Genomic DNA, 20,327 nt, shown 5'->3' on the forward strand with positions numbered 1-20,327 from the left:
GTTCTGTTGTGGTTTCAGGCATGTCTGTGTATACACCTGAGAGGAGCTGCTTGTGCTCAGATCCTGAAAAAGGCCTCATCGAATAATATTTCAGAATTCAGCAGGATCATGATTCTACATCGACCAAAGCAAGCACAGAGTTTTTCAGGGTGAAACGGAGGAATTTCAAGTCAGTCACCTGATCACAATCCAACGGCGCAGCATCACACTGGAACTCCTGAATCTACTCAAATAAAGCTGAGGTACTTTTATGCAGTATCCATTACTTTAAATTGAAATTGATGTGCTCATGCTCAGCGCCTCAAGAACAAAAAAATTAACTTTCCAAAATACTTAACGTACTATATGTCATCTTGTAATGACATGTATATGGACAATGCTGTTTTTCACTCATTTACATCAAAACACAACTATTATGGTTTTTAGGCATCTCTGCACTAAATGACTGACTCATTCTTGAAGGAACTGAAACTGGTGGTAGCTGAAATACTTGACCAGATTATTTTCAGAATATTCTTGGGATCATAAAAAACACTGAGAAGTCAGCTGTTCCATCAAAACCCATGACCGGTTTGTGTAGTGGAACTATTTCTTTCATCTGTCTTAAACTATCTCACAACTTCCTGAAGATTCATCTTGTGACTCCTCTGAGTCGCAGACGGGTCAGACAGTCTCTGGACATAACACAGCAGGATTCACAGGAAGTTAAGATCTGTTTGGTTTTGCTGCAGGTGAATGATGGGAAACCTGAGCACTTTGTTTTGATAGCAGAGTAAAGAGCCAGGAGCTGTGAGAAGCACTGTGATGCTGTAACAAGGCTTTTCATGTGGAACAGTGCTGTCTGACGTTACATAAACAGCTTTACAAAAGTGAGCAGTCCTCCACATTCTTTCTATAAAAAGACCCATCATTTCACCCCACTCGTAATCTGGCTTTATTCTCTCTATCCCAGTGGTTTTTGGCTTTGACGAAAACAGGGCGATGAAATTCAGAGACACAGGAAAAAACTTGAGGGTTTGTCTTCAAGTATAGAAACAAGGGTGCATGTAATACAACTAACAAAGGGTCAGGACTCCAATTATAGTTACATTGATTATATCAGTGTGATAAACTGATGCTAAATGAATATTCTACTTTATTGTAATAGTGTTCTACTAAGTTTGTAAATCAGCATCACTTGTATACAGTCATGAACCGAGTAAAAGACAACAGGTCTCAGGCCGCCTGACTATAAAAAAAAATTAAAGAAAAACACCTGGTAATGACACTGCTTTTCTCTCTGGTCGTGTTGCATCATTTGTTAGTTGTTTTGTATCTCTGTCCCATCATTTTGTGTCTATTTATAGTTGTTTTGTGTCTATTTTTAGTAGATTCAAGTCCCTTTTGGATGCTTTGCATTTGATTTAGTTGATTTAAGTGTAGGTCTCAATCTCTAGTTTCCTCCAAAATTATCAGTGTCTTTTCATTTATTAAAAAAATAATCATTTTGCCATTAGACATGAATAAGAAAACAAAAAAGATGACCTACTTCTTGTGGATGCTGAGTGACATCCAGTCCCCTGAGGAAACGTTTAGATCCACATTAGCACAACATGAGACGCTCATAATACATAAACAATTATAATCTAATAATACAACAAAAACAATTCTGAAATGGCTGATTGTGTGAGTGACTACTTTCACTCTTGTACTGAAAGTACATTTTTATACTAATACTTTCACATTTTACCTCAGTAAAAACTTGAATGTAGGACATTTTTTCCAGTATAACTATATTTCTAATGTTCGTATTGATCTGAGTTCTTCTTACACCACTGCAGGAAACACGAGCAGTCACATGATCAGAAACAAACCCGCAGGAAAGACAAACATTATTACCACAGTCTGCTGTAAACAACCATCATCCATCACTGACAGGTCACAGTCACTCTGCTTCAAATTGATTATTTAACCATGGAAGTGACGACCCAAATATCTCAGGATAAACCAGTTTAACTTTCATCTTGGGCAAACTAAGCAAAGAAATTGCTTAAGCACAATTCTAAATCAGAATTTAAACATTCGACATCACTGTCACAAGCTCACGTCATCTGTGATCCACGTGCAAAGTGTTGTGAAACAGAAGAAAAGGCTAAATGGTCATTTTCAGGATGGTAAAACATTTTATTTATTAAACAAAAAGGGAAATGTACAGATTGAATAATGCACAGTACATCCTGTGAACATTCGAAACAAGAGCAGGGGTTTGACACAACAAGCACAAATAAAAGAGAAAATCTGAACAAACAAAACATGTTAACGTGGCTGCCGTTTCCCACGCCTCCATCAAATTCATGAGCAGCAGCAGTGACGGAGGAAAAGAGGAAATCGCATCCTGAAATCACTGGACTCGAACTGTAGAAGTGAATAAGTTGAAACATCAGCTTCGCTGTTATGACCTTCTTCTCTCAACCCAGCCAATAAAGCCATGCACGTTGTACAGCAGGCAAGATATTTACAATGTAAACGATTGACTGCACAATATGTAATGTCATCTCTTTGATCCAAAAATGAAGATCAAAGTGTCCACTTCAGAACTTCAGAGTAAATCAACAAAGTGCACATACGTCTGTTAAACTTCTGTTACGTTCTCCTACTTTGACACCATGTTTTCTCCAGATAGTGTTCACTGTTGGCAGTAGCCTTCAACTTCAAATTTGTTTGCTCTTTTTACTGAGTGTTTAACAATTAAGAAAAACCAGTGTAAGTGGGAGTTATCAGTGTAGAGCAAGTGTTAAATATTTACATTTTTAAATCTTTGCTTTCAAGTTCAGAGAATTACAAAACCGTAGATTCATCTTTAAGAGCAGATTATTTATTTTCCAAATAAATATGAATAACCAAATTTGAAAAAGAATTATTTTCTCTATAGGTATCCCATTGTGCAGGTCGTTGTTGTCTAATTTGCCAAGGTTTTAATATGTCTATCAGAAATGTCCGCCTCTCCAGCTATACTATAAAACTAAATAGAATTTGAGTTGTGTTGCTCACAGCACAGAAACATTTCCAGACACACACACACCTGCTGTGAAAGAGTCCTGTTCAAGGTGTTTCAGCTTTTGCAAACAACTGTGACAAAGATTCCACCTGCACAGAACAGTACCGCTTAGGTTAATCTACAGTCTGAGCAGATATAGATTGAACCAAACATCTGCCAGCACATGGTTATGGCTTCTGTAGTATAATTCATAATTTCAGGCAAGAAAAGAAAGCAGTGCAGCAGGTGTTTTAAAATCCACACTGTGATCATTTAGCCTTTTCAAATGTCAAACAGAGACAGACGTCCCTGGTGCTGCTGCAACTGCTATTCAGAGTGAGTACATTTACATAAATAACCAGAAAGGGGAAATTAAAGGTTTACATGAGTCAGGGAAGTTCTGTATTTATGCATCAACAAACTACAGCGTCACTAAGACTGTTTGAGAAGCACCAACACAGAGAGGTGCAGGAAGTTGAGACTGAAGAGCAGACTGAACTCAACAGCACACTGGTATAAAAGTTTACATTTCTTATTGACAGGCTTCAGATAACACACTTAAACCTCAGATTCTTGTAAATATGTTATAGAATTAGATTTACAAAAGCATTTATACACAAAAAAAGTGACAGATTTGTACTTACAGTTAATAAAAGTGTCTAAATGCCCTGTAGTCCAGGTTTGCAAAATAAATGTATTAAGATACACCAGGAGGTTTTGTACCTTCTAACTTTTTTTAGTGAAGAAATTCAGTCATTGGCTGGGCATGTTTTCCTCAGATGCACTTACTGAAGTTACAATGAAAGAAGTGAAAGCGTGTAGGTCCTTGAAAGTTGACGACCAAGAAATGCTGAGCAGTGAAGAGAGAAATATAATTATTCTAAGTGGCAAAATTGCGAAGTTCGGTTCCTCTCAATTTTTGTGTTTAAGTGTAGTTTCATTGTATTCACACTGTATTAGTGACATTGATATTATTCGATCATATGAAGTTAATCAACTGTCCGTCTTTACCACCAAATCCACTCTTTCTGGACGAACAGATGATCAAACAATACCATTGTTGAATTGTCATGAATTTTGAGTTCATGCATAACAAGCAGCTTCTCTACTCTACAAATCTGTGTAACAAGCATGTGTGTCGTCCGCGGCCGTTGTTGCATGACTGTGTGGCCTGAGGATAAAGCAGTGGGTTGCCAGGTCTGACAGACTCAGAGGGAATCACCTGTCAGCAGGAAGACTCATGTCATCTGACATAAGCTGCTCTCCTGGAGGAAGGAGAAGGAGAAATAGCAAAGCAATGAACCTACAGTGAAGTATCAGCCACTCTGTGGAGCTTTGAAACATCTGTTCGCTCAGTGAGAGCTTTAACTTCACCCACCTGAGAAGTATAAAATCATAAAAAAGTTAAAAGATCAACTAAAGATTTGAGCCCTTGGTCAAGGTGGAAATGTGAAACTAGAAAAGAAAATGTGACAAAAATAAATGGAAGCAGACGTAGTTAATTACTCATCCACTGAAGCTTTTGTTCTTCTTGAGAGACGAAAAACTGCTGCAGATGAAAACATCAGATCAGATCTGAGACCGTCTCCTTTTCAATACATGAAACTGAGAACTGTTTCATGTATTGAATTAAATTCAATATTTTCATTACATATTCCACATCATTTTATCCCCTTTGAGATATGTGTGTCTAAGCCTCTACCTCCACAGTGTTTTAATATGAACCCACTGGAGAAGTTGCTCCATTATCTTAACAAACAACTTCTAATATTCACTGAAGAGAAACTAGTCAGCTGGTCACAGCTCAGGGAGAACACAAAAAAAGGACATTTTGATATTAAAGTCTTATAGACTGGTTTTTAACCACATGTTAGAGCAGCAGATACAATGTTGGATATTTACCAGCTGCAACACCTGGGCTGTTTTCAGCCTCTGTGTTTGAGTGAGTCATCATGACACTGTATAAGGAACTGTCACTTTGCTTTTGTGGACAGTGGCAGGTGTTTATACGTCTGTGGACAGATTGCATCAGCACTGTAGCTGCACTAGATGCTCCATTTTTGGGACCAAAACACAAAAGTGCCCATCTTTGGATGTGTCCACCAGTGTGATCTTTGATATATGAATAAAGATTTTACCACATTTATCATCTGAGACAACCCAAAAACAAGCAGAATGTATTATCATGTGAGTGTGTGTGTCACCTGTGCAGGGAGGAGTCTGGTTGTCGTAGCTTGAGTTGTTGCTTTGCAGCGCCTCTTCCTCACTGTCACTGTCACTGCTTGTTGCTGCCACCAGGACAGAGGGAGACTGATCTACAAACAGGACGAGAGAGGATGAGACCACCAAACCTGTCTATTATTATTTCAGTGATCATTATTGAGCAGTTAAGTTAACCAAAACTTTTGTTACGGCACATGCTTAAAAAAAACCCCAAATAAAAATATATTAGTTCCTGGGGTTGGTAGAGGGTGAACAGACCTTCCTTTGACTGTGGCTGTGCAGATGGTCCCTCCAGCAGAGACTGATTTCCTGAGCTCTCTGATTCACAGTCCAACATTGCTGCCCTGTGGTGGGAGAAAATAGAAGCATTGTAATACAATAGGCATTCTCTGCTGCAGTTTTAGTAAAACGACTATCTGCTGCAGCTAAATAGGGATATTTTTCATGTGAATGATGAGTCCCTGAGACGCACCCCAGGGTCCTGCTGCCACAGCTCTTGCTGGCAGTTAAGTAGCTTGGTCCTCCCAAGGAGAAGATGTCATCTTTTGGCCCAGAGTTCCCATACAGCTGTGGCTCTACTGAGTACTGCTGCTTGGAGGTGGAGGCCTGCTCTGATGAGGAGCAGCCCTGAGACAAGAGGGGGCCCTGGGTGCCATCAGCCTTCAGCACTCCTGGAAGAGAGACAGAAGCAAAGTCTTAGAAAACAGAGCATTTTAACAAATGTAAGGAATGCTGTGTTGGTGTGGCATTTGTTATGAGCAAGTCAAAAAGTTTAGTTTGAGTAATACCATAGACCCATGAGTGTGCAGGCTTACAGAGAACAAGACACAACACGGTAGAAAGATTAAGCTCTAACAAAGTTTTTATGGCTGGGAATATTTTGTAATAAATCAGTAGAAAGACAGCATTTACACTACGAGGTAATCTGCAGGGAATGTGCTGAAACAAATTGTTTTACCCGCGTCAATTCACACGATCACTGCTTCTTCCTCTATAATATTTCTAAGGAAAACTTGAACAGCTTAAATGGTTTCAAATTAAGTTTTGTTCCCTCCTTAATGAATACAGCAAAATGAACTCAGTCTATTATCAAGGAGGTTACAATATTTATTACAGATTAAGATCATATTATCCTCAATTAATAATCGTGGTGTGGCTCACCAAATCATATTATATCTAAGTTGTCTATATGTAACCAAAAAAAGAAAACATTTAATAAGACAAGTTAATAAATGACTGACCGTCTGCAGCTGCCAGTCCCTCTTTAGGAGGCAGGCTATGCTCTGTAGCTGCTTCTGCTCCTCTCAGCTCCTTCTCCAGCTCCTCTGGACTCCTCCTCTTCACAACCAGAGAGCCACTGCTGTCCAGGACAGGAGAGAGAGATTTCCTGGCTGCGCACAGAAAAAAGAAACACGTGTACACAAACATGTAATAACATGTCATCTTAGTGCTCCTGACCCACTAACTGTGGAGTCACATGGTACATTTATTATTTGATATTGACTGAAGGTCAATGGTTCATCGTGTTGAATGTTTAAACCAGCAAATACTTCACAGAAATACAGCTTGCTATTGTTGTACACTCTTGGTGTAGTAGTAGCTTAGCATCATTACCATTAGCAGCGTGGCAGTACTCACCAGGGCGGCAGGGCCTGGCCCGAGCAGCTGCCCTCCCCAGGAGGTCCAGCTCACTGGTCTTACGACAAGCTGACAACTCTGAGTCAGCGTGGTGAGAGGGAACCTCCTCCACACTGAAGGCCCCTGATGGGCCAGGCCTGGGCTCCGTGGCCCCCCGAGCCTCCAGTGCTTGACTCTTGACTGACATCTTGCTGCGGACCTCTGCCATCTGAGCCTTGAGGCGGATCAGGACCCCCGAGTCTGGAGCTGATCGTCGCACCACCTGAGGTCGCCTCTCTCGTTCTTTCCTGGAGTGAGTATGAGCTGGAAGAGACAGAAACGACAATAATATGTCAGTTTTCTGCTCATTAAAATGTGGGTTTTAAAATATGTATAAAGAAAATCCAATGTCATAAAATCAAGACTCACACCAGTATATAATGTATAAGACTATTTGAGAAGCCAAGCTGCTGCTGGCGCTGCACAGGGCAACGCTCCTCACCGTTATCTTCTACCACCCACATACTATCCAGCATTTTATCAATGTTTATTGCTCATTACAAATTTGGTCCATAACTCATTCTTGAAACATTGAGCTCTTTATTCCGTGTTTGCTATTAGGAAGATAAAATCCGCCCAAAAATAAATAGTCTAAAAATAGTAAAAAGTAGATATAATTAGTGTAATCATCCACCAGGGAGAGACACTGGAGCACTATTCTAAAAACAATAAACCACAAAAATATCACTTCACAGCAAACAACTTTGAATCTGTTACACTGGCTTGATCTTACCTATGTGAATACAAAACTTCAACTGACCCAATTGGCCTTAACTAGGGCACTTTAAACAGTTTGTCTCTCACTGAATAAAAAGAGAAACAAGGTGTTTAAACAAGGCATCATCGACATAAGAGAAACCGCAAGGTATCTAAATACCTGGCATGGTCTCAATCAATACGAATGTAAATGTATTAGCGTTTTCTCAAATGTTTTGGGTAGAGCAGGAAAAGCAATGTCAACCTGTCCCTTAACCTCATTCAACTATAATTGCTGTGAAATATCCAAAGGGACCTTGTGTGTGATTGTGCGTATTGATTCTTTGTTTAGCTCGTCTGATCTGTTGTTAGTGAGCTGCGAGCTGTGTTTACAGACCTTGGCTGTGTAGGAGAGACACAGGAGGCCGAGGCTGAAGCCCCCACAGAGACTCCACGCTGCTGCGCTCCTTCAGATCCAGCAGCTGGATCAGGATGACCGGGTCAATCTCCAGGAGGCTATTGCTGCCTGGCCCAACGGCACCACAAGCAGCAGCCCCGCTGCCGCTACGACCAGCTGCAGCACTGCGGTGTAAGGAAGGTGCACTAGAGCTGGATCCACCTGTAGACAAGAGTTTATGTTTTTCACATGGTTCATATGGACAAATGCTTTTCTTTGACTTTGAACAAACTGAATTTACAAACTTAAAAATCCAGGACTAAGGAAGTAATGAAAGTCAAAAGTAGTCAGTAAATGTCTAGTGAAAGTTAAAATTCAAGTTTCACGAAAAACTTCCTCACACGTGGTATCCATAGATAATGATTTGCTGTTGTTGTCCTTTCTCCTTCAAAGCCTGGAGAATATTTACTTGTCTCTTACAAGTTATTGAGCAAACTGTTGTTATCCACTCATCCATCCTGTCTTTAAATATATGGTACATTTGATTTGTCTTAAAATCAAGGTCATAAGTACTATCTAACTATTCATAGATTATCTTGTAATCTATATTACTCCCAAATAGAGTCCAAATTAAGTCATAATTCATCTTTGCTGATGTAGAAACTTCTGCATCATAGAATGAATTAACAGATTTAGGTTGGTCTTTCTGCTGTTTTCCAATTAAAAGTAAAATATATAAATAATAAATTACTTTGTGCAATGAATGTGCAGCAGAATTTTTCTGAGCTCAAGCCTCATTTCTCACAGAAACATCAACCTCCCCTCAAACACACAGACACACACACCTAGTGTTTCTATATCAGCACAGTGCGAGGGGCCCAGTGCTCCAACAATGACTCATCCTCTTCATGTCTTTCAACACCAACAGAGTCAAACACAGTGAAGGAGCTGCTCTGACGCACAACTATCACTATTTGCTGGTTATGCAGTTGTCAGACAACACAAATAGATTCGAGTGACAAATAGTCACTGTGGCTTTTACCTAAACTGAAGACTAAACAACGTCTTTGTAGGAGCATCCCTGTTGTTCACTGTTAAAACACACACTAGAAATAATGCATTATTCCTTCAAGGTTTTATTTGTATTCATATTTTAGAAATTTCAAGTTTAACCAAAATAAAGAATAAATGTAAAACAATATTGTCTGTATTTACATGAGAGTTCCATTCATTGCTATACTGGATGATTTGAGACTAAATGTAAGTGGACAGACAACTTTGTCTTTTGGATGCTTCAAAAACCATTCTGCAGTCACATGTGGTGGTGCTAAACAAATCACTTCTATTTTTTTTTTTAACACGGTACTCCAAGAGGGACAATTAAGGACAGTGGATACAAAAGAAGATCTGCTTACTACACATGTGCAGTCACAATGTGGTCATACATGCTTAGAGCTTTGCAACAAGATGGTGAGCAAACTTTAAACCAAGTTTTATTGAATTATGTTGTGAGTCAGACACAATATCTGCTAACAAACAGATAGATCTCAGATCTCCTTTGCAGAGTTAAACAAAGAAACATATTCCTACAAAAGAAAAGTAAAACTGAAGTGTGGGATTTACATACTGAATTTACCTGTGGCTCCAGCCAAGTCATCAGGAAGTTCTCCTTCTTCTGTTTCCAGGTTCCCAATGAAGTCCACATCATTCTCTCCAGACCTGTGCAAACATACAAAAATAAAAACGTGTTCAGTAATTATGCAAATATGAAAAATTTTACTACACATGACTTCACAAATTACATTTTAAGGAAAGTAATAGCATCATTAAACTACAATACAAATCTGTTAAAGCTGTAACCATCTGTAATGAAGCATACGACAAAATATAAATGTTAGTTCAAGGGAGTGAAAGAAATTCTACTCACATGGTCTCCTCATCTATGTCATTCTCCTCAGTGTTGCTGGTGGCTGTGGAGCTCCCTGAGGTGCTGCTGCCATCCAGCGGGTTCACCTCCTCCTCCGTCAGACAGTCCACCTCCAAGTCACCGTCCGACAGCTCCTAAGCAACACAGTTACACCGTGATTACACCGAGCTCAGGGCTTGTGCGACAGAGTTATCCTCATTTGTTCAAGAGTAACTTCCTTTCAAATGTTTATGTTTTTCATTTCTTCCAAAATTACCATGGACATAATTTAAATGTCAACAATTTAATTTAACAGGGATGTTCCCAGTTAAAACACAGGAGGTGGGTGAGCAAAACAAAGTCTTTCCCTCAGTCAAATAAGTTTATATTGCATCCTTACATTAGAATCATCCTGCTGCGTCCTCTCCTCCTCTTCACATTTTTTTGCGTTGGACAACATGGTCTGGATATCATCGTCGCTCTTCACTGAGCGAGGGTCTTTTTCAGAGGTTGTGGTACCTGTAGCCAGCCTCATGTCAGGGGGTGACGAGCTGCGTGATGTTTGACGGCGAAACAGCTCGATGGCCAGCCTCTGAAATCAGATAATGAATCAGACTGGATGAGTGATAGAGTAGTGAAATACTGGTTTACAAAAACAAACAGGTGCATGCACAGTTTGGGCACTAATGGAAAAGTTTCATACTTTGGTTTATGGCAATTTTCGTAGCACCAAATCAACTAGCTTTGGAATCCTGAGAATTAGTGATAAATAGTGACACAATTATCTTTAATTACCAAATTAATTGTCTTGGAGGGAAAATCTCATGCTCCACAGAGTCTGACAAAATCATTTACATCAGGTAGCATCTTTTTAAAGGTTTTCAATTAAGTTCTCTTATGTTTCTACTGAATGAAACTTCATCAGCTCCATGCATCAAACAGAAAGTTTGTCTGTGCATCATTTCATATGCATCTCAAGTGTAAAGCAACATATTTGGAAACTTAGCCCTAACTTCAAAACTGCTGTTACTTGGAAATTTACAACCTTGACTGATTTTCAACACAAATACAAACACAACAAAACACAACAGTACCTCTTTGAGGTTGTTGATCTGCTGTATATAGCCATTCTGGGCCGACTCCAGTTGGCTGATGTACCAGTACTGATCTCTGCACTTCTGGAAGAAGGTCGGTGATCGGACCTGGTAGCTGGGCAGCACACAGATAAAAAATGATCACATTCTGTTATCCTGTGGTAATATCTGAGTGTTGGTGCAGGTGAGCATGAGCTGTAGAATGATGACAATGTGAGTGTTTGTGTGTGAGCGCACCAGAGGACCAGTGTGTCCGTCTGCATATTCAGGTAGCCCTCGCTGGCCAGAAGGTCCAGTCTGAAGAAGCGGTTGTAGCCCCAGCATTCACCAACCTCAAAGTCTGAGGCAAACTCCCGGATTATGTTTTTGGTTGGGTCGTTGGAGGCCTGATGGACCATCTCCACCCGGTACTCATACCTGCACAGAACCAAGATAAAAATACACAACAGGAGACGTGAGACAGGATTTCAGATGCAGTTGGGCCACTGACAGACTCAATTGCACAACAATTGTGCCATTTGAAAATAAGAAAAGAAACAGCACAGCTTCTGCCTTACAAAGGAAAAGTAAAACAATGCAGAAGGGATCAGTTCATATAAAATTCGGTATATATCACCTAGGTTTTAAAGCCTCTAGATGCCCTCAGGACCTGAGATGTGTTCAGACAGTGATTTCATTCAAAAGAAACCTTAAAAATTCCTTATTTCTGTTGCCAACATCTAATGAATATTGCAGCATTAATACTTCGTAATTTAGGCGTCTAATTTCCTCTCTGATTGTTGTAAATGCTTTCTAACTATGATAATGTAACCACAGATTTAACCTTAAAGAAAGATTACAAATATACAGAGAATTTTGCTGAGGAACATGAGGATAGAGAGAAAGAAAATAGAGAATGTATTTTATAAAAAATAATTTATACTTTGATGTTTCAGGGAGTCCAGCAGACAGTTCCAAGAATACTGACAGGTAGTTTCCACGGACCACACCATTACCATCCTGAGGAAACACATACTAATAGTTACTAACAGAGACACATGCATTGATTTACAGTAACATCAGGGAGTTACTAACAAACTATAACAAGTGAATAATTAAGCTGTCTAGGTTATGGTAGGTTAATTTTGTTACTGCGAAAACCAGGCTGTTTCCCTGTTCCCAGTCTTTATGTTTAGCTAACATGCTGCTGGCTGTAGCATTGTATTTAATGGACAGATGTAAGGGTGGTATTGACCTTCACATTTAAATTCTCCACCAGAAGCTGGATAACTGTATTTCACAAATGTGATTCAACTTTGGGAAAATATACTTTTCTTTTCTGCATTTCTTTATAAGGGAAAAATACTGAACAGAGGAAACTGTTTCACACTCACTGGGTAGACTTTGAGTCTCCAGCAGAGTCCAGATATCTGTAGAGGTGGGCTGTACACTGGGTCCGCCCGCTGCCTCAGGGTGCTACAAACATACAAAAACACACAAATCATTCAAACTGATTCCTGTTTTTAAGCTGTTGATTAGTTATAATTAAATTAAGTATTGGCAGTTACATTTTCCTCCACTTTTTTTATTCATGACCAACAGGGGTTCTGCTGGAGTCCTCCATGTTTAACAAGTTCTTCTAACAGATACAGCGGTGGGTAGAACCACTTCAGAGTACTTCTCATCCTCATAATCAAACTGCTGCACACTACTGACTTGTTTAGCTATTTTTAAACCATTTTCCATGAACTTTATTCATTTCAGATACACCAGCCCTTAACAAAGAAGGAGTTTAAACCCAAAAACCAGACATACACTACATGAAACAAATGGGTCTCCTATAGTGAAATGATGTAGAACAAGTGTAGACAAAGATGCTGCATCAATATCTGTCTGAATCAGACTAAAAATGTTGTTTGAAGATTAAAGGAGCTGTCTGAATAAGTTCTTACATTATTGATTACTACATACATGACTGAAAAAAGTGTAAATGCAGCTCTTATTTATATTTATACTATTGTTGCAGCTATGTCTAAATACAGCCTAGGAGAGAATTTACCTGAAGTTGATGAGAACAAAAGTGCTGGAGTCATAGGCAGGAACCAGCTCGCTGAAAGCACACAGAGGACGGACAATTACACACGACAGAAAAATAAACATGAGATAAATTGTTGATGATAATATGAATTAAATGCAATCATGGTCATGATAAGTTGCGACACCCTTCCCTACAGCTGAGCACATCACCTGGTGAAGTCTGGAGGGACCGGTGTGGTGACGAAGGACTGCATGGGTTTACGATGGACCTGCTGGAACATGAGCAGGATCTCTGGGCTCTTGGAGATGAGTTCACTTTTGCTGCAGGAGTGAAGCTGTTCAACACAAAAATAAAAACCGCACAAATATGATGTTGTAGCCACTGACACGCAGCTAATGGCACAGTGTTTCTAGAAATAGGCACACTTTTCAGTATTAGCATGGATTAAACAAACATGATAACATGTGTAAGCTAGCTTCAGAGAGGCCAGTAAGAAGATTTGGTTATGTTGTGACAGAGCTGTCATCTTTTCAGCATCAAGAAAGCTAAAATGAGTTTATCATCACACAACACACACAGTAACAACATGCAGTGCAGCTAAATGAATAGGGTCTTTGAGCTGCTGCAGACAACCAACCTGATGCTCCACCTCCTGCAGCAAAGACTCCAGCAGCTCTGTCTCCTGGGTCAAGGACGTCTTCTGGCCTGGTGGGGAGGAGCACATTTCTATTTTCAGTCTACTTGTGTTGAATGTCGGCCCTGATGGAGGCTGGTGAGTGTGAGTGGGTGGGTGAGTGTACAGGTTGTGTGTGTGAGCACTGAGTGCTTGCATCCACTCAGTACAGATAAATATTTCATATGGACATTACCCAGAGCTATAAAAGGCGCTGTGCCCAACAGGGAGACTCCATACTATGTTAGGTCAGGTCTCCACCTTTACACACTGTATTGCCAGTTATGGTGTCTTACACCAACAAGAGCTACTTTCAGACATGAGATATAAACATTCATGGTTTCATCTATATGTTAAAGTGGTGGCTTTTATTACTGTGGTTGGACAAATTTTAGTTTTTAGCTCTTTTGCTATGGTTTCATCACAAAACTGATTTGTAGCTTGGTTTAAATCTAACTACAAGCCTCATTTGTCATCTTGTAAACCCAGAATCAATAGTGGTGTGTCCTGGAGACTTACCCATGAGGGTGATGAGTTTGTTCTTCAGCTGGTTGTCCAGACGAGCGATCATCATTTCCACCGCATTTCGGATTTCTCTCACTCTCTCATCCTTTGCTCCCCTGACAGCCTCTACGTTCCTCTCCTGAAACGCACATATGCGTGCAACTGTATTTAACAGATATCTATTCTCAACTTTGAATTCCTGAAGTGTTACTTATTAATAACACATTTTAAAAAATGCACTGTCTTTCGATGCCACCCTAAAAGAATTGGTAGTCGCGCTACTCATATAACAGCCTTGGTGACCATCAGCCTGATGACACACCACTAAATCTTACTGTAGAAAGTAAAAGAGTTCTTGGATAAGAATAGAGACATTTTCTGGCGTGGGTTCTATTGTGTCAGAGGGTGGCGCTACAGGAAAGCAAAAGCTGTGTCCAGAAGAGACAGATTTTCTTCCTCAGAGGAGGGTTAATATACCCATTAAATCCCATGGCCATTGATCTTTTAGATTTTGACATTTCATGTGAAAACAGAGCAGTCCTCACCACTTCCTGCACCAGACTGATAAGCTCCATGAGGCGACGACGGAGTTTGGCAACCTCCTCCTTCACTTTGGTCACATGCTGCTCGTAGATCTCCACCAGAGGCTTGAAGGTGTGGCCACCATGCTGGGTAAAACAAAAATAAGACTTCATTTTGGATTCATGTTTTAATGTGATGATTTTCTACTTCAATTTCTGTCTTCAATGGTTCTAAATTGACTGCTGCTCAGATGAAGAAAGCTATGTAAGATTATTATTTTCTGACATTTTATTGATCAAACCATTAATTGATTGATTAAAAAATATTCAGCAGACTATAGAAAATGCAGCTTTACTTTTACTCCCTGGAAAATTGATTATTGTAAATAATGATGGTGATTATTATGTGCTTGTGACTTGTTCATCCAAACTCTAATCCAAAAACAAATCTGTGAAACGTTACCATGCCTCCCCACAGAGCACACTGGTGACAGATGCATTTCTTACAGGTCCAACAGAAGACACTTAGCTTCTCATGGTGGTTCTCACATCTGCAGGAATCCAACAACAGTATCATCAGACAGAAAGAAAGGCTGTTTTGGAAACTTAAATTGTCAACACTCTAAATGTCTGCTAGTTCTAATTCACTGTGACCGTTCCCAGATGAATCCGGAGCTCCATTAGAGCCGCTGGGATTTCTGTATTTTCAACAGAGGATGTTTTTCAAATGGAGTGACATTAAAAGTAAAAGTTTTTCTAATAACACAGAGAACTATTTACACAAAAGAAAAACTACCGCAAGTTAGTTTGATTAAACAATATTTTATGGAATGAGATCCCTAGAAAGGTGATATATGGTCAGGACGTAATAATTGAAAAATCATAGAAAGTAATCCTTGAATCCTTATAAAAATATGAGGCAGGACAGGCAGTGAAAGAGCAGTAGGAGGCGCTCACTTGTCCTTGTCGTTGTCTTCATGCTTGGTGAGGCTGCAGAGCTGCAGGGTGTCTAGCTGCTGGGTGACCTCCTCTGCCCAGCGACAGTTGACCAGCTCCCTCAGCTGGAGCGGAGCACTGTGTGGAGAACAATTATCAAAAGACTCATGATTAGTTTTCAAAACACTGGCTGCATCTTCCATTTTAATGCTGGTGGATGTGTGTGTGTGCAGTTTACTAATATTTTCTCTATTGATCTGAGACATCAAGTCCATAAAAAATGTTGTTAAATAAATATTGTTAACATTGGTAATAGTGAAAACATATCTGTAACATTTTCTGTTCAACATTGACAGTGTGTAGGGTTGCAGATGAGTGTTAGCAGGGGCTTACCGACAGTGTGGACACTGGGCTCTCTGCTCTGTCAACCATCGCTTTGAAAGAAGAAAATACTTTTTATCAAAATACAATCAATGCAAAAGTGCTACAATGGTAAATGAACATGATTCTGTCTGTGGAGATTCTGTCATCCCGGTCATGGTATATCCAAGTGTGTCACTTACATGATTCTTGCTGTTTTGGGTTTGTACCCTCATGGTTGAATGTACTTATTGTAACTCACCTCGGATAAAAGGGTCAGCTAAATGATATGTAATGTAAAAATTTAAAAACAGGTCTACTGGACTTTGTTGAGTTTCGTGAAGTCAGTTCTGACTGACTGCCGAGAGTCCCGGGTATTTAACCTGTCGTAACCTGTCGCCGAGAGTCCTGGGTATTTAACCTGTCGTTGACCCACCCGACCCTGTGAGTCATGTGTCCCAAGGTGTGAATTGCTTCCTGGGGGATGGAAATTAGGACTGTATTATATGTGGCTGATAGGTAGTGTGTTAAACCTCCTCATCTGTTCAGAGATGGTTTCTCTAGTTTGACGTAGATGGCTTCCTTCACTCTTCTTTCAAACCATGTCTTCCCTGGCCAAAATATGGACATTGTTGTCTTGAATGGACCTTGTCCTTTAGATGTAGGTGGACTGCTCTGTCTTGACCTGAGGCGCTGGGTCTCCTGCTTTCCCATGAGTTTATGAAGGGGTTATTTAGTTTTCCCAATGTACAGGTCTGTGCAATAAATCCTTACTACATTCAACTGCATATACTTCATTGCTATGCTTATGTCTGGGTGTGGGGATGGATCAGTTTCAGCAAACGGCACCCAATGAAACAAACAGCAGGGTGGGTCCAGCCTCTCAGGTAACCCAGCAGTCAGTTAGAACTGAAAAAGCCTCTTGGATGAGAGGTGTAACGTCTTCAAGAAACTCAAACAAGTCCAGTTGACCTGTTTTTAGCACTTGGATAAACTGACAATATGTTATCATCTTAAAATCCTAATCTTCATTCCATGAGACAAAAACCAACAGTTTATTAACATAATTATATGTGCAGTCAAAGAGAGATATCCTGTTCCTCAACAGAACTCAACTGTCATCCAATGACCAAATAATGCACTGTGTGACACACTCCTTCGTTACAATCAACACAAATAGTATATTTTCAGTCATAAAAATACTATCCCCTAATGAATGCACCATTTACTGTGTTCAAGTGATGTTTAAAAGAGGTGGGCATTCACCAGGCAGTGAGGGTCTTATGGAAAGAAGCTATTTAAATGCATTGTGGGATATGTAGGCCACAGTCAGAATATTTCTGGCTAATCCATTTCTTTTTTCTCCTCGATCTTTTTATAAATCTGTCTCTTGTGAATCCCTCCAATTCAGTGAGGTGAAACATCAAAGCACTGGATTACTCTTAAAGGTGCAGTGTGTAAGATTTAGGTGAAAGGAGTCTGGTGGCAGGAATTGAATAAAAATAATCCTAGTGTGTTTCATCTAAATTGTACAAATTGATGTTTTCTTTACTTTAGAATGAGCCCTTTATATTTAAATACTTAATATTTTACATCAGGAGCGGGTCTTCCCTACAGAGGCTAAACACCTTTTGACTTTTATGACAACTGAAGGCTGCCACAGGTTCTATTAAAGGTTTGGAAGGGGGGGGCTAGGTGAGGGGTGTTCAGCTGCAACATGACACTTCACCACTAGATGTAACTACATTCTAGTCACTGAACCTTTGAGTGAAGTAGTCTGCAAATTGTCTACAAGCTTGTATGTCTGTTATTAACAGACAAGAAATGCAGCTCAACCAATAATTAATATTAATACCAGAGTTTACTACTAACAGAAGAACACAGAGTGGGGTGGTGATGAAAACATCTACTCTCTGAGTGGTATTGTGACTTACTCGTATGCAGCTGAAGCAGCAGAGTTTGGAGCAATGTGGGCAGAGACGAGCATCTCTCAGTTTCTCCATGCAGATGAAGCAGCGAAACACCTCAGCAATGCTCTGCGCACGGACAGAAAATGCAGTGTTTCACATTCAATACCTAGAGTGTGGCAATCCACCATAATTTAATGTTCTCACTCCTAATTTTGCCATCAGGCGAACTAAATATTTCACATCAATGTTTAAAGTATGTTTGTTATCATACGTCATAAAGTATGTTTGTATTAAATGGCAGCAGGACTATCAGGTTCCAGCTAATAGCCTGCTCAACCAGCCCAGTACTGTCCAGCCTTCCCACTTTTACCAGATGGGCTGCTGGCCAAGCGTTAGTGTTAAACATTCAAGCAGTGCAAATGTAGGAGCGGCAGCTGCAGGACCCGATGTGTGTGACACTTACCTCAACACTTTGTTCATCCATTTCTGCCAGTTTGAAGTTTCTTGATCTCGGGAAAAAACTAAGAAGCTGTAGCCAGTGGTCTAAGAGGAAAGGCATTATTAGTGAGACTACTTTTAATGGTGCATTGATCTTTATTATTCCAGGATGCACACTCATTGACAGACCTAATATTTAGATTGTATCTCCTGTCATGGGTTACAGATGATACAGAGGCAAAACAACAGAATCTGCCCTCAGTGTTTTAGCAGTGAGCATTTTAAAATGGAAATCACACCTATATTTAGCATTAGCTTGGTTTGATAATACTTAAAAATGACCAAAACAGGTGCAGACCAACTAAACAATACACCGATAAACTGCTTTAGCTCTGAAATTCTCACTTTTGTATCATTATATGTTGATACAAAAACCTACACAAATCAGATTGAGACTGAGTCTCTACATGTTCATACATTATAAATAAATGAACTGACAGCAAAGTGAAGTGGACGTGTTGCTTTGAAAACTACAATATTGACATGCTCCGTGCTGTAAAATACAGATATCACTGAAACACAGATTTCACGGGCTGAGGATGTTAACATCGGCGCTAGCTTGTGTGGTCAGTGAACAGGAAGAGGCCCAGCATCAGCTGGCACACGAACACACAACCTGTCAGCACAGGGCCTCACACGTGTGCGGGTATTCTTCTTATTTACAGACACAGACATTAAGTGAACATGTATATGGAATAGCTAGCTAGCTAACTGGCATTAGCTAGGTGGCTCACTCACCTTCTCAGACTCGTCTGCCACACCTGAGGAGGAACAGGGGGGCTACATTCTATGTTCTAAGAATGTTAGCGCACAGCAGCGTCTCCTCTGCTGGTTTATCTACATTGAAGCACTTAAATAAAGTTGTGTGGAGACAGAGCTGTGATTAACTGTGGACAAATCGAGGTAGATCGCACTGAACTGAGGATGTAGCGGCTGCTCTGAAGCTGTCTGTCCCCTAGCAATAACCAATCACACGCCGCCGCTTCTTCTTCTTCGCTTTCATCCTCCGCGTCTGTCAGACACATAAAGGGGATTTGGCGCCACCATGTGTTGCGGCAGCAGCAGAGCAATCCGCCAGCGAGGCTATGTATAGTATGAGGCTGTATATAATATATACCTGACGATGATGGATTAGTTCATCAGCAGGAAATTAATCGGGGACGACTTTAATAGACGATTAACAATATCAGGCATTTGCAAAAATTAAAAAATTAGAAAAGAACAACTTTAGAATAACTGCTCCCATCGTCTAAAAGCTGAATTTTTATTCTTTCCCTCACATCACTTATTTTGACTGTTAGCTCAAACATGGAGAATATGCCAACTTTGACTTCAGGGAGGAGTTCATCGGTTATTGAAGCAAATAATTGTCAGATGTACTGATAATGAAAATAACTGCTGGACTAACTTGCCTGAGGTATTTGGAGAGAAAAAATAGAAGCCGCTGCATGAACAAAGGGTTAAATATTTCCTGATGTAAAAATATTCATTTATTCATAGTTAGATGTGTATATATATATATATATGTATAAATATATACACACATACCTTGGGCAATTCTTCTATGAGGCTGTTAGAAAGTAAATATGACTTTTACTCACACTCCATAACTGTATTTTAATGATTAACTTTTAATACTTGTACTCACTCAACTACATTTCAGAGGTGAAAATTAATAACCACTGACTTTCATGCTTTTATTTGCCATCATACATGTTTATTGACTTTAGTTTTACTTAATTTGATTCAGTTTAAAAACTTATAATTATCATAAAATACAATGTAGTAAAAGTAGCTCCACTTCAGCCAGCTACAGCATTATAACTATCATAATAATAATAATAATATAATATTCATCATAAGGTTTCACATGTGGTGGGTGGTGCTGAAGGTTCCCTG

The 20,327-nt window shown here is 39.8% G+C and overlaps 1 protein-coding gene across 6 annotated transcripts; it reads right to left on the reverse strand.

The window, feature by feature from the left end:
• Nucleotides 1-2,142: 2,142 nt before the first annotated feature.
• trim37 (tripartite motif containing 37) lies at nt 2,143-19,409 on the reverse strand. Of its 6 annotated transcripts, none has more exons than XM_020086043.2 (26): nt 19,167-19,409; nt 18,394-18,473; nt 17,955-18,056; nt 16,054-16,094; nt 15,682-15,798; nt 15,188-15,275; nt 14,749-14,871; nt 14,219-14,342; nt 13,664-13,731; nt 13,236-13,360; nt 13,048-13,098; nt 12,383-12,464; nt 11,932-12,008; nt 11,247-11,426; nt 11,010-11,124; nt 10,316-10,507; nt 9,937-10,070; nt 9,646-9,728; nt 8,010-8,231; nt 6,878-7,180; nt 6,481-6,630; nt 5,712-5,910; nt 5,498-5,583; nt 5,221-5,331; nt 4,523-4,565; nt 4,115-4,281 (listed from the first exon to the last, which is right to left on the reverse strand). In XM_020086043.2, the coding sequence occupies exons 2-26, from the start codon at nt 18,412-18,414 to the stop codon at nt 4,260-4,262; spliced, it is 2,859 nt and encodes a 952-aa protein (XP_019941602.1). In that variant the 5' UTR covers nt 18,415-18,473; nt 19,167-19,409; the 3' UTR covers nt 4,115-4,259. The 6 variants fall into 6 exon arrangements, with proteins under 6 accessions (XP_069366053.1, XP_019941605.1, XP_019941603.1 ...); XM_020086042.2 differs by having other exon boundaries at nt 4,523-4,562; nt 9,637-9,728; XM_020086041.2 differs by having other exon boundaries at nt 9,637-9,728.
• Between the last annotated feature and the right edge of the window lie 918 nt (nt 19,410-20,327).

The sequence above is a fragment of the Paralichthys olivaceus genome, chromosome 15 (assembly GCF_024713975.1).
Source record: "Paralichthys olivaceus isolate ysfri-2021 chromosome 15, ASM2471397v2, whole genome shotgun sequence".
In the NCBI taxonomy this organism is placed as follows: domain Eukaryota; kingdom Metazoa; phylum Chordata; class Actinopteri; order Pleuronectiformes; family Paralichthyidae; genus Paralichthys; species Paralichthys olivaceus.